General features: G+C 39.4%; 1 protein-coding gene across 1 annotated transcript in view; it reads right to left on the bottom strand.

Moving 5' to 3' along the window:
* Positions 1 to 4,352: 4,352 nt before the first annotated feature.
* glra4a (glycine receptor, alpha 4a) overlaps positions 4,353 to 14,249 on the bottom strand; it is a 62,894-nt gene continuing 52,997 nt past the window's right edge. Inside the window, exon 18 of the mRNA XM_017698293.2 lies at positions 4,353 to 4,434. Coding sequence (XP_017553782.2) covers positions 4,370 to 4,434 — 65 coding nt within the window. The 3' untranslated portion in view covers positions 4,353 to 4,369. The remainder of the gene's footprint in view (positions 4,435 to 14,249) is intronic.

The raw sequence follows: 14,249 nt of genomic DNA, 5'->3' as shown, positions 1-14,249 counted from the left end.
TTTTGTTGTACTCTGTGAATAGTTGACATATTCTGAAACATTGACAAGGATAATTACGGAGACGGAGGTAAAAAAAATAATTAATGTGAGTGAACGTTTTGCAGTTCATACACGTTTTCTTTAATTCATGGTCATGATTTCTTAAATCATTCCTTTGGTTTCTTCTAATCATGCACACCTTTTTTTTACTTTGTGGGTAAATTTTTTTAAATTCATGATCACGATGAACTAATTCGTTCTCTCATTTTCTAATAACCGTAGTCATGTTTTATTTCTAACTGAACACATGTTGTTTGTTTTTTGATAACATCTCACTGAGACTGTCTGACAGGTTTGGATGTGTTAGATTGATGAGATGATGAACAGAGATGCTCATCAGGTTTCATTTTGATTTGGGGGGTTATGAGGACACTGCAGCTCCTCTTCACAGCAAACAGCCCACAGTGTTTCTGCTTCTGCGTCAAGCTGCAGTGTTAGAGACAATGATGCAGGATGCAAGTAACTCATAACTAATGAACTAGGAGTTCATTATGATTGGGAACAGTATTATAAAGTGAAACACATGGTAATTCGCTATTAATGAACTAGGAGTTAATAATGATCAGGAAGAGTACTAATAAAGAGATTTTGGAAAAAGTAAGAGTAAATTAGTTGTTTATTGATTCATTTTTTATTTTAGAGTTCAAATGTGAAAACATCCCTGGGTTAGTTATCTATATCACTAAAAATAACACACCAAAACAAAATGAAATCAAAATCTGTCATTACTACTGAAGGAGAAAGTCTGAAAGCTGAGACTGATAATAGTATATTCTGCTAGTACATTAGTTACACATATTTGTTTCATAGCTGAGGCACAAAGGTTTACCTTCTATGAGTTTAGCTCTACCTAGCATGCACTCATAACAAAACATCAGCAGCAGCTTTAGGTTAAATAAAGCACTTCCATGTGCTTATAATTCTGAAACAACACAGTAAAACATACATTGTACAAGAAGACAGAACCTACTTAGCTCAGATTAGTTAGCAAGTCAGCTAACCGTGTCTTTACATTAGTGCTGCAGTCTGAATAAGGCCTTGAATCTGAATCAAAAGACACATTAGTGGCCCGAGTGTCTACGAAGAGTCTGATGCTCTCATTGCACATCAGGAGATACACAGTGTTGCAAGGATGAACAGCGGTGGAGTGGACAGAGAGATGTAGTGAAGCTTCTTTCCCGTTTTATTTATTTATTTTTTCTCTTTTCTAAAACTTATCAAACAAAGCAAATACAGTGCAACAGGCTTCAAGTTTGCCAGGCTAAGTCAAATGAATGACCCTGAACACGACTACTTAAAACAGCCAAGACACAGTACCTTCTCCCAAAGCATCTACACCAAAAAGAACCCCCTGCTCTGGAGCCTCTACTGGGCTTATATACCCGTAGCCCCTCCCCACAGATGAGCCCAATTGCACAAGCAAATCAATCAACTAAATAACAACATTCTAAATGAAACATAACAACAGAAAAGAATAAACACAAAATACATAAACACCCAAAATAATTTTCACTAAACAAAAATCCCCACTACACATTATCCAATACATTTTCCCCAAACTCAGTAAAACACCCCCACTAAAATAGTCTGCGCCACCCGGAGCGCACTGACTCCCCCACAATAATTGTAGAATGGACCAGTCCCTCGGTTTAGTCCGGGGAAAAGAAAGCGTTGGGCGCGTGTTGAAAATGCGAATGGTGAAATGAAAACAAACAAATGCTACGAAGTGGCGGTAGGCCTCCCTGCCCACTGTAACAAATGCGAATGAGATGCTATGGCGAAGGGTGAAATATGAAATGCTTAAACCGGGTAAACCAAGACAGCAAATGGGACTAAAAATGCAGTGCTATTCTCGCGGTAAGTCAGCTGGAGTTTTAAAAATGCCGGCAGATAACTGCCTCTGCGCCTATGCGCTTGCGTGAACGACTGGGTGTATGAGTGTGGGTGTGTGATTGGCGTAAGCGTCACGGCTGCTCCGTGACACACAGAGTCAAAATTAAATTATGAGCAGAATTATCAAACTAATCCACTGAGAACACATGATTAACTGCTCTCTTTTACCAGCAATCAACAGAAACACCAAAGCTATCAAAATAAAGAGTCCTGTGCAACTCTACAGATAAATGTAAGTTTACTTAATTCAATAGAACTCTAAAATGTTTACTATTTTATATGTCAAAACCTCTAGTTTGTTAGTAAAAAGTATTTATTATACTACTATAATAATAATAATAATAATTGGATTTAATTACCCTTTATTTTATATTTTATTTCAAATAAAGTTTAACTGGTCTTTTCATGATGGCTGTAAAACTTGTAAAACTTTGTGCCTCAGATGAAACGGAGAGTTGTGTAATTATGTACTAGCAGGACATCCTGTCATCAGTCTCAGCTCTCAGACTTTCTCCTTCAGTTGTGATGACAGATTTTGATTTCATTTTGTTTGGATGTGTTATTTTCAGTGATATAGATAACTAACCCAGGGATGTTTTCACATTTGGACTGTTCAAAATTAAAAAAGGACTCAATAAACAACATTTACTCTTACTTATTTACTCTTATCTCTTTATTTATATTTTTTGTACTACAGTACATAATTTCTTTAGGAGTTTTTATTTCTAATGTACTTCAATTTGTAATACTGTTCCAATTCATCATTAACTCCTAGTTAATAAATAATGAGTTACCATGTGTTTCACGTTATGATACTGTTCCTGATCATGATTGACTCCTAGTTCATTAATAGTGAATTACCATGTGCTTCACTTTATAATACTGTTCCTGATCATGATTGACTCCTAGTTAATAAATAGTGAGTTACCATGTGTTTCACTTTATAATACTGTTCCCCATTATCATAACTCCTAGTTCATTAGTAATGAATTGTTTCATTTTATATTGTTCCTGATCATCATTAGCTCCTAATGAAGAACAGCAACACTTTAATCATTATATAACAATATGTAGAACCAAGTGAATGTGAAGACAGACACATACACATTCAGATATTTCCGTGAGCACTCTTTTCAACTGACCCTGGCCTCAAGAGGACGATAAAGGAGAAATACTGTTCAGAAGAAACATTGGTACATGTGCTCCTGCAGAAAAGAATGGTGTTTTCTTTTCTAAACATGAGAGGTAAACAGACTGGTCTACTGAATATTGTGATATTTTAGTAGCTGTCCCATTTGTAGGCTGTTGTGCAAGTCACACTGCCAAATATGAAGATTAGCATTTTAGGGTTTCTGATCAAAACAAACAAATGAGGGGCACCAGTGTGATGTGATGCCCCAGCCTTCTCTGAGCATACCTGTTTCTCTGAATAGAAAAGGAAGGTATAATTAATTATATTGTAGAGACTGCATACTGTATAGTGTATTTTACTACTGTTGGAAGTGTTGGAATGCACTACATCAGTTAATAGTTTAGCAGAAACTGCTCCTGCTTTGGCCAGTCCAGACTGCTTTTAACTTTTTCTGCTTATCGTAGCTGAAAATAACTGTCTTGTCTTAGTCTAAACAAATGCTGGTCAAACCCAGGCTATTGCCTATTTTAGTGCACAGCTTGAACACGCCATGCCACCCTGTTACAGGGGTTTGGCAGTTACTACCTATGCCTATGAAAAGGCAACAGCAATTAATATGGGTCACAAAATGGAATTGTACACAAATGCTGCATTACAAGCATTGTTAACAAGCTAATCTTTTGTTTTAACCAGTGGAAGTCGTACTGGATGTGACATTATTCTTTCAGCACCAGAACTCACAATTCACAAATGTTCTAAGGTCGATCCTGCAGAAAGAATAGTTACACCTGCCTGACTCAATTTGGACAAGTGAGCGAGGGTTTGTCAGGGCTAATGGTATAAACATAGCACAAGGTAACGCTATTGCATACTTGTTAAAAGCTATGTAAGCCAGTAAATTATCTATAGTCAATTGTGCAGAACATAAAAGACGATTCAACTATTATTATTAGGGTGAACAAAGCCACAGATGAGGCTAAAAACACTGCATCCTTTGTTTATCAATGTCCACTTGGTAGATGTAACAAGGACTCTAACCCTCAGATAGCTGACCTACCAGATTTAAAGGAATCACACACATTGACAACTACATACGAAAAAAATGTGAGAAGACAAAGGTGGGCAAAGCATGAGGAAAATGTGCTTGAGTGTGCTTGGTGATCTCCTTATCTTTCTTAAAACTTCTTAAAAATATTGTTGGATATCCCAACACCTAATGGAACATTTAGACACCTAATGATGGATTCTTTAGACATGGTACAAGAAGTTGGAAAATAGCCATGTCCTGGTCATATGCAGATTCAGTCACTGGGTGGAGAACCAACCAACAGCAAAAGAGGATGTATCAGCAGCAGGCCCATCAAAACAGCCTGGAGGAGAGATAAGAGGGGAAAGCGTAAGAATCCAGATGGACATGGAGACAATGAAAGAGGCTGCACAACGATGAAGATGGGGCTGACTTTATTCCTCCTGATGATGCTGATGGTGCTTCTAGTGTGGGTAATGATGGTGATATTGAAGATAAAGAGTGAGTGCTGAAATTCTGTTGTGGACCCAAATACCCCTAGACTGATATAAGTGAAGCTCAAGTCCCAACAGGGTAGAAATGAGAGAAAGCAGAATAACCATGGCAAGAGAAGCATTAATGGCAGGCAGGAATATTCCAGTGTGTTGATCAATGAAACATGGACAACTGCTGAAGGACCTGTCTTTGTTGATGAAAAAGGTGGACAAGGGATGACAGAGGTAGTGTGTAAGTGCTATTGTTCCTCAACAAGTAATAACAGCTGTAAAGGATCACTTTATTGTCTTGACTAAGTCAAGCCTGAATCTTGAACACGTATTTTCAGAAGGGGGAAGAACACAGGGTGACATACAAGAGTGGAGGGAGGTGCACACAGGTGGATTATATCCTTAGCAGGAGATGCCACCTAAAGGAGATTGGAGATTGTAAAGTGGTGCCAGGGGAAAGTGTAGCAACACAGCATAGGCTGGTTGTCTGTAGAATGAGGTTAGAAACAAAGAAGAGGAAGAGAGTGAAGACAGAGCCAAAGATTAGATGGTGGAAGCTGAAGGAGGAGGATGGTCTCAGGCAGTTCAGGGAAAAATTGCAACAGGCCCTTGGGGGCAGTGAGGAGCTACCTGAGGACTGGGAAACTACAGCTAAGGTGGTGAGAGAAACTGGCAAAAATGTGTTGGGTGTTTCGTCTGGTCAGAGGAAAGAAGACAAGGAAAGTTGGTGGTGGAATGAGGAAGTCCAGGAGAGTATTTAGAAGAAGAAGGCAACTAAGAAAAAGTGGGATAACCAGAGAGATGAAGGAAGTAGGCAGGAGTACTGTGAGGCTAGTCGCATAGCGAAAAGAATGGTGGCAAAGGCTCAGGCCTATGATGAGCTGTATGAGAGGCTGGACAGTAAAGAAGGAGTAAAGGACTTGTATCGCTTGGCTAAACAGAGAGATAAAGCTGAAAAGTACTGTAAATGTACAGCAGGTTAGGCTGATAAAGGATAGAGAGGGAAATGTACTAGTGAGTGAACAGAGAGTGTTGAATAGATGGAAGGAGTACTTTGAAGAACTAATGAATGAGGAAAACGGGAGAGAGAGGAGGACAATGGGGGGAGAGATAGTGGATCAGGAAGTGCAGAGAATTAGTAAGGTGGAAGTGAGGGCAGCTTTAAAAAGGATGAAGAATGGAAAGGCAGTTGGTCCAGATGACATACCTGTGGAGGTATGGGGATGTTTAGGAGAGAAGGCAGTGGACTTTTAACCAGGTTGTTTAACAAAATCCTGGCGAGTGAGAGGATGCCTGATGAGTGGAGAACCAGTGTATGGGTCCCCATTTTTAAGAACAAGGGTGATGTGCAGAGCTGCAGTAACTACAGAGGTATAAAGTTGATGAGCCACACCATGAAGGTATGGGAAAGAGTTGTTGAAGCAAGGCTAAGGCGAGAGGTCCAGATCAGTGAGCAGCAGTTTGGTTTCATGCCCAGAAAGAGTACCACAGATGCAATTTTTGCATTGAGAGTGTTGGTAGAGAAGTACAGAGAAGGTCAGAAGGAGCTACATTGTGTCTTTGTGGATCTAGAGAAGGCATATGATAGGGTGCCAAGAGAGGAACTGTGGTACTGTATGAGGAAGTCAGGTGTAGCTGAAAAGTATGTTAGGGTGGTGCAGGACATGTATGAGGATAGTGAGACAGTGGTGAGGTGTGCAGTTGGAGTGACAAATGGTTTCAAGGTGAAGGTAGGGTTACATCAGGGGTCAACTTTGAGCCCCTTCTTGTTTGCAATGGTGATGGACAGGTTGACAGATGAGGTCAGGCAGGAGGCTCCATGGACCATGATGTTTGCAGATGACATTGTAATCTGTGGTGAGAGTAGAGAGCAGGTGGAAGAGAATCTGGAGAGGTGGAGGTTTGCACTGGAGAGAAGAGGAATGAAGGTCAGTAGAGATAAGACGGAATACATGTGTGAATGAGAGGGAGGCAGGTGGAAAGAGTGAAAGGGTAGGTTTACAAGACAGTAGTGCGTCCTGCTATGATGTATGGTTTGGAGACTGTGGCTCTGTCTAAAAGATAGGAGGATGAGCTGGAGGTTTCGGAGATGAAGATGCTGAGCTTTTCGTTGGGAGTGACAAGACTGGACAAGATTAGAAATGAGCAGATCAGAGGGACAGTGAAGGTGGAGCAGTTTGGAGATAAAGCCAGAGAGGCCAGGTTGAGATGGTTTGGACATGTGTTGAGGAGGAATAGTGGATATATTGGGCAAAGAATGTTGGAGATGGAGCTGCCGGGTAGAAGGAGAAGAGGTAGACCTCAGAGAAGGTTTATGGATGTAGTGAAGGTGGACATGGAGATGGTTGGTGTGAAAGTAGAGGAGGCAATGGATAGGGCAAGAGGGAGGCAGATGATCCGCTGTGGCGACCCCTAAAGGGAGCAGCCGATAGAAGAAGAAGAAGTCAAGCCTGAATCTAATGATCATGTACAGTCTGAACCCAATGGCCTAGGAGGACATGGATTAGGGCTTCAGGATTTGAAAAAGGCAAGATGTTATATCAATACTTACAATTTACAGTCCAGGCAAACCAGCAAAAGCTCAAACTCAAAACTCAAATTAAGTGATAGAGCACCATACATCTCTTGCCAGTTTAAGAGTGAGAGTATTTCTTCCCTCATTAGTGGTATTACTGCAATCAAGCAAATGTTTACTGTGGATATTTTAATGGGTAACAGTGACCATCATTTATTGCATGAGGGTTCAGTGGCTATATAGATGCCCTGTGAGAAAAGAGTTGCCATTCAAGATAGAACCAAGCCAACTGAAAAATATGCCATTAAATTTAGATGGCTGCATCAATGACCACATGAGTGCTATTCAAAGAAAGTGGCTGGAAGAAACAGGTACATCCAAGAACCAGAATGAAATCAATTGCAGACTATTCCAAGTGATACCAAAGAAAGGTCTCCCTAAGGAAGTACAGGAGGCACTTGATGAAGTGGTGGGTTTAAATAACAAAGACATATGCACAGGATGAAAAAAGGGCAGATCTGCAAAGCTCAATTGAATTAACTCACAAAAATAATAAAGAAGACAAGAAGAAGGATAAAAAGAAAGAAAAAACAATAACTCAAGCTGCTGTGGTAACTTGACCCAACACCTGCGCCAACATCAACCTTAAGTCCTCAGGTAGCACCACCAACACCAATCACTAATGTATGCCAAGGCCTGTGAGTGCACCACCACAACTTGGAATGCAACAGATGACACAAAACAACCAAAGCCAGCATGCCTAACCACTCCAGATATTGCAATACTGCATGCAGCATGTCTAACAACAGAATCAACAGGATCAAGCATCACAATGGCAATGCTGGGTTTGTAGGCAAACATCTGGACAGGACACTGGTGAAAAGGTGACTTGATCAATGACTGGACAGGGCACTGGACATATGACAAGACAGTTGAATGGGCAGGGGGCTGGTAAGACTGGGAGACTAGACTGGACAGAAGGCTGGACAAACAATTGGACAGGAGACAGAACAGATTACTGGACAGGGAAAAAAGAAGAATCATGGGACTGTTGATGGGTACAGAAACAGATACTGGAACAAGAACTGTGATGGGATAGCAATAGGGACTATGATGGGGAGCTGGCTGGGCAGGGAACTGTGGGTGGCCAGCAGGGCAGGGAACTGATCAGTTGAGTCAGAGACTAGACCATTGGTCGGTTACCGTTGGTTGGCAGGCCAATTGCCACGTCTTTGGCAGCTAGTCTGTGCCAGGGCACTGGAGTCACTGTGTAGCTCAGCAGTGGGTTGTTGGTGCACTTTGATGCACTAGGTGGTGCTGTAGGTCCCAGTGCTGACTTGCTTGTGCTCTCTAGAGCACTGGGTAGAGCTGTGTGGCCAAGCTACAGACTGGGTGAAGACCACAGCTAGATCTCATACACTGCAGGCAGGAACATGAGCGGCTGGCTCATTAGCCATTGGCAAAACCACAGCAAACTGGATGACCAGCTGATCAGGAAACTGGAAACATCCTCTTGTATAGTCAGAACCTCACCAATGTCCTTGTGCTGGTGGGGCCATAACAACATCCATATGTACAGGGAGACCTGCTTGTGATAGACTCCTACAGAAGATCTTCTTTTGAACATCCTGTATGTAAATTATCTGGCCCGATTCCTTTACTTGCCGTGCTAATCTATTGTCCTCCTCCAATACAGACTCGTTTTCTCCCGGATTTATCTGAACTGCTGCTGACTGAAGTATGTCGTCTACTGTTATATGACTTGGTGACTTTAACGTACGTATTAACAAGGCCTTGACTATGATAACTGATTTTATGTCAGAGCTCGACTGCTTTGGATTCCCACAGCATGTAAACTTTCCAACAAATGAGCATGGTCATACACTGGACTTAATCTGTACAACCGGACTTGATAATATTGTTGTTCAGGGCACCCACATTGGTATATCTGTCCATCATTTTATTGAATTAAGCTTTAATCTTCATTTCCATAGGTGCTCTAAGAAAACCATGGTGACTTACAGAAACCTGAAACCTCTTGATCCTTTAACCTTTTCTGCTTCACTTCATACTTCACCGATCTCTCGCAGCCCAGGACCCTTTTCAACATTATTGACTATATAAACTACTGCAGCCCCCTGTAGTAGCTTCTTGTGGTTCAGTTAAATTATGCAATCAATTCGCTCACTTAAAAAAAAGAAAAATTGACTCAATCTGCCATCCCCTTACTTCTTTCCATTAGCCTACCTTGAATTTCTTCTCCCTCCGATATTACTCAGCCATTCTCATGTTTCACTCCTGTTACATCTGTCTCTGTAGTAGAGCTGATTGAAAAAATCCAAACCAACTCATTGTCAATTAGATCCTGCTCCAACCTCCTTTATTAAAGAATGTGTGACAGAGATAGCCATCCCTATCTCACAACTTATTAATAGATGTTTTGCAACCTATTGTGTTCCTACAGATCTAAAAAACACTGTTGTTATCCCTGTCCTGAAAAAAACATGTCTAGACTCTCATGGCTTAAATAATTACCGACCAATTTCTAATCTCCCACTGCTAAGCAGTTGGAAAGAGTAGTTGTTTCACCTGGAAGCAAATAATTTATATGAGCCTTTTCAATCCAGTTTCTGTCCCTTGCGTAGTACAGAGACCGCACTTCTTAGAGTTACTAAGAATCTTCTGTGTATAGATTCCAGAACTCTTAGTATATTGATACTTAGTGCCACCATCGATACCATATCTCATGATCTATTATTTTCTCATATGCGCAGCATTGGTATTACTGAATCTGCCTTTTCCTGGTTTATATCTCAGTGACAGACATCAATATATAGCCATTCAAAATGTGTTACACAGGGCTCAGTTTTAGGTCCATTGCTTTTCACTATTTACATGCTGCTACTTGGGCAAATAATACACCTTCATGGTTTAAGTTTTCATTGTTAAGCAGACGACACTCAGATCTATGTTAGCATTAGCCCTGTTCAGACTACACCACCACCTGCTCTATCTTACTGTATCCATGACATAAAGTCATGGATAAGTTTGAACTTTTTAAAACTCAATGGCAAAACTGGAGTTGCTTTTAATTGGCTCAAAGTCACTGACATCTAGCTCATCTGTCCTTGGCATCAATATCGATGGGATTCTAGTAACACCTTCTATCCCTTGTCTGCAACCTCTGAGTTATTTTTGACCCTACACTCTCTTTTGACATCCACATCAATTCCATTGTTAAGATGGCATTTTTCCATCTTCACAATATTTCTCGCCTCCAACCATTTCTCAGTCAAGCCGATTTAGAAACACCTGTGCATGCATTAGTGACAGCACAACTAGACTACTGGAATGTTCTTTTTTCTGGCCTCTCTGTCAAAACGCTCACTAAGTTATAGTATGTTGAAAATACCGCTGCTAGGATCGTCACCTTTTCAAAAAAGATAGACTACATCACCCTGTCCTTCATAGTCTTCACTGGTTGCCCATTATTCAATACAAAGTTCTCCTTATAACATATAAAACTCTGCACAGTCTGGCTCCTCAATACTTGGCAGAGCTTTTCATCTATATGTCCCATCCCATACTTTGAGATCACAAAATCTAGGCCTTCTTCATATTCCTAGATTTAAATTGGCTTCTGTGGGTGGTTGATCATTTAATGTAGTAGCTCCCAAGTTATGGAATACTCTCTCACAGTCTTTTCTGAATGCAACCTCTCTTTCTTCATTTAAATCTCTGTTAGATACATACTTGTTTTCACTGTGTTATCGTTGTTCCGTTTATACTTGAATTCCTTTTGTTTAATATGTTATTGTTCTTTGATTGTAAAGTGTCCTTGAGCATGGGAAAGGTGCTATATAAATAAAAGTGATGATGATAAACCAGGGGTGTCAAATCTTATCCTCAAACACTTGGTTTGGCTGCAGGTTTTTCCTTCCACATAATCTGTAGTAGTTGAGTAGTTGAGTACACCCAATTCTACTGGTTTATTAGTCAACAGTCCATCCCTTTGTGAATTGGATGCTCCTATATTAAATTGATCACACCTCATTGTTTTCTTGACATTTTTTATATCTGCAGGGGTGATCTTTTTACTGGGCCATTAAAAAAAAAAAAAAAAAAAAAAAAAAAAAAAAAAAAAAAAAAAATATATATATATATATATATATATATATATATATATATATATATATATATATATATATATATATATTACTATTATTATTATTTTTATTATTATTGTTATTATTATCATTATTATTGCAATTATCATTATTTTGCATCATATCAATGCAGTCTCACTCCCCATGGTCAGGGTTATAATTCACTAATGGACTATTTTATGTAGTTGCAAGATGACACTGCTTAAAGACAGACTAGTATGAACAAAACAATTAAGCAATAATCTACATTATAGAGAAGTTCTTCAGTATGATTTCCTCGATGTTGAAATGAAAACTCAAAAGTCATTCAAATGCAGCAGAGAAATGCCAAAAGAGGAAAGCAAAATGTTTGTTGCTACACTACTGTAACGTGGAGCGAGGAGGCAGACGCATACGCTGAGATAAGCGACTTTTATTATGGGCAAATCCAGGGTCATGGTCAAAATGGTCCAAGTTCAAACAGCTGATACGGAGAGCAGGAGGGACAGACGTGACAAAATTAACACAAAACCTCAAACAAGAACCAAACACCACAAGAATACAATACAATACAGCCAACACATCAAACCCAATCAAACATATCAAAAAAAGTCCAGCTCTAGACTAAGGAAAACACAGGGCTTAAATACAGGAGGGCTAACAATGATCAGGTGGGAAACAGGTGGTAACAATCAGGGGTGGAGTCAGACAACAAGGGGGCTGGACTGAACCAAAACAAATGTACATGGATGAAAAAGTAAACAAAATCACATGGACAGGACTGGGAGGGGCCAATCGTGACAACTATAAGAGCTAATCAGAAATTTTCAGTTTAAACAGAGTGCAACACAGTCTTGGGAAATGATGCTAATGTTAATGTCAGTGTAGATAGTTTTAGTGTTGCAGTAATTACTCAAAAATATATTTCTTTACAAGTTACTAATTATTTCTTCCATACATGGGGAGGCCAGCCCTTAGATCCACCCTTACTCAGAATGTAAAGCAGCTGAATTTTCTTGACAAAAAAAAACATTATTAATTCCTATCAGTTCTTTGGCATCCTTGCATGTAATGCATGTTTGACTTCTCCCCAAAGCGGCTTAATGATTGGATTAGAAGGACTTTAATTTTATTCTGATGCAGACACTGAACTAAAGGACAACTTGGTTTTGTGCTTTGTATCATTGCACCTTGTATGCTGTTCCTGGGCTGATGCATGCAAATGTTCCTCCAAGATTTTTGGACAATCTGCTGCATTCATATTGCCATTAAGTCAAATTTCCTGTGAAGATAAATAAATAAATAGATAAATAAATAAATAAATAAATAAAACAGCAACCTTAGAGATCCCTCTCTGAACAAACTTTGAATTGTGCTGATTGGATATTTGTTTTCTAATTTGTTTTCCCCATATTTTAATATCCAGAAGTTTCACTAAAGGCAATACGTTCCATCAAATGCAAAAGGTGTCCTTAAGAGAACAGTTATGTCTGTCAGCTGCTTTATAAGCCTAAAATATTAACATGGAGTTCATGATCAACTGTAAATAGATTTAACAAATTAATTAAATTGTGGTCTATAAAGCTATATAATGGTCTATAAAGCTAATCCTGCATTTGCAGCATTGTATCTCTGATCAGTGAAGATTTGTACTGGTTTTTGTCAGAGTATGCACATAGTGGGAGTGGAGCAGATGTGATTTTGCCTGATGATAGCTCTAATACAGCTCTTACAATGCCCGCTTTACACATACGTACTCGGTATGACGTGACACAGCTGATGAACTACTACAGCTTACATGTGCTGGCCATTCATACGGCTCTGTAGAATTCTCACCACTTTTTCTACAGACATTAGACACAAAATCTTACGCTATTTATACTCTATTTTGCTTCAAGAATGGTAAAGTTTGTGCTTTTTAATACCCAGCTGTTGTGTAATTAATGATTTGCCTGTATAGAGGCAAATTACAGCACAGTTTAATCATTTCCCTGCTCAAACACCCTTGAATCAACAGTTAATTACTAGGTTTATTTGCTCTGTCGCAGCACTCACAAAAATGTGTTGGATTCTGGCCCTCAGCTCCCCACATCTACTAGTTTATATATACCTACTGAATAATCTATGTGCATTACATGTTTAAGTAATTTTTAATTTATTAACGGACAGAGATTCTATCATTCATGAAGTGAGGTGCAATGTGTCTTATCAAGACATAAAAAACATGAAATATATATAACAGTAAGAATAAAGCAAATATAGTAGAAGTGAAGCTGGAAGATAAAGAGCCCAAAGCCGTTTTCTCTGAGAGTGGGGAACAGAAAAAGAAAGACTACAGTTTGCTTTGACTGGGGAGCGTAAATTGCTGTCACTCCATGCTACTTTCATACTCTGCTAGATGACACTTGTTCAACCTAGTGATATACATGGGGTAGTTTTCTCACTAAAAAGTAGTGTAAATGTGAGTGATGCAAAAGAACAATTACAAGAAAAATTCAAATTCAAATTATGCCAAAACTGAAAAATGGAGATACAACAGCAGCAATATGTTACTCCATCACCAAAAATTCTTGCGATTGCTTGCTAAAGAACATTGTTTAAAAACTGAAGGACTTTGAACCTTTTAAAATGTTTCTAGTCTAACATTTTTTGCAACGTGTTGCATGCGGCAATTTCAGAATAAGCATATACTTACAAAAAACAGTGAAGTTGATGAGATAAAACATTACATTAACTATATGGACAAAAGTATTGGGACACCCCTCATATCATTGAGTTCAGGTGTTTCAGCCATACATGTTGCTGGTGGATGAAATGAAGCACATAGCCATGCTGTCTCGATAGACAAACACTGACTGAAGAAGGGCCATACTGATGAGCTCGGTGACTTTAAACATAACACTGGCATAGGATGCCACAAGTCAGTTTGTGAAATTTCTGTCCTGCCAGATCCACCCCTGTCAATTGTAAATGCTATTAATGTGAAATGGATCACCTAGGAGTACGAAGTGGT

Source organism: Pygocentrus nattereri, chromosome 8, assembly GCF_015220715.1.
Source record: "Pygocentrus nattereri isolate fPygNat1 chromosome 8, fPygNat1.pri, whole genome shotgun sequence".
Taxonomy (NCBI): Eukaryota; Metazoa; Chordata; class Actinopteri; order Characiformes; family Serrasalmidae; genus Pygocentrus; species Pygocentrus nattereri.
This window is presented reverse-complemented; position numbering and strand designations above follow the sequence as displayed.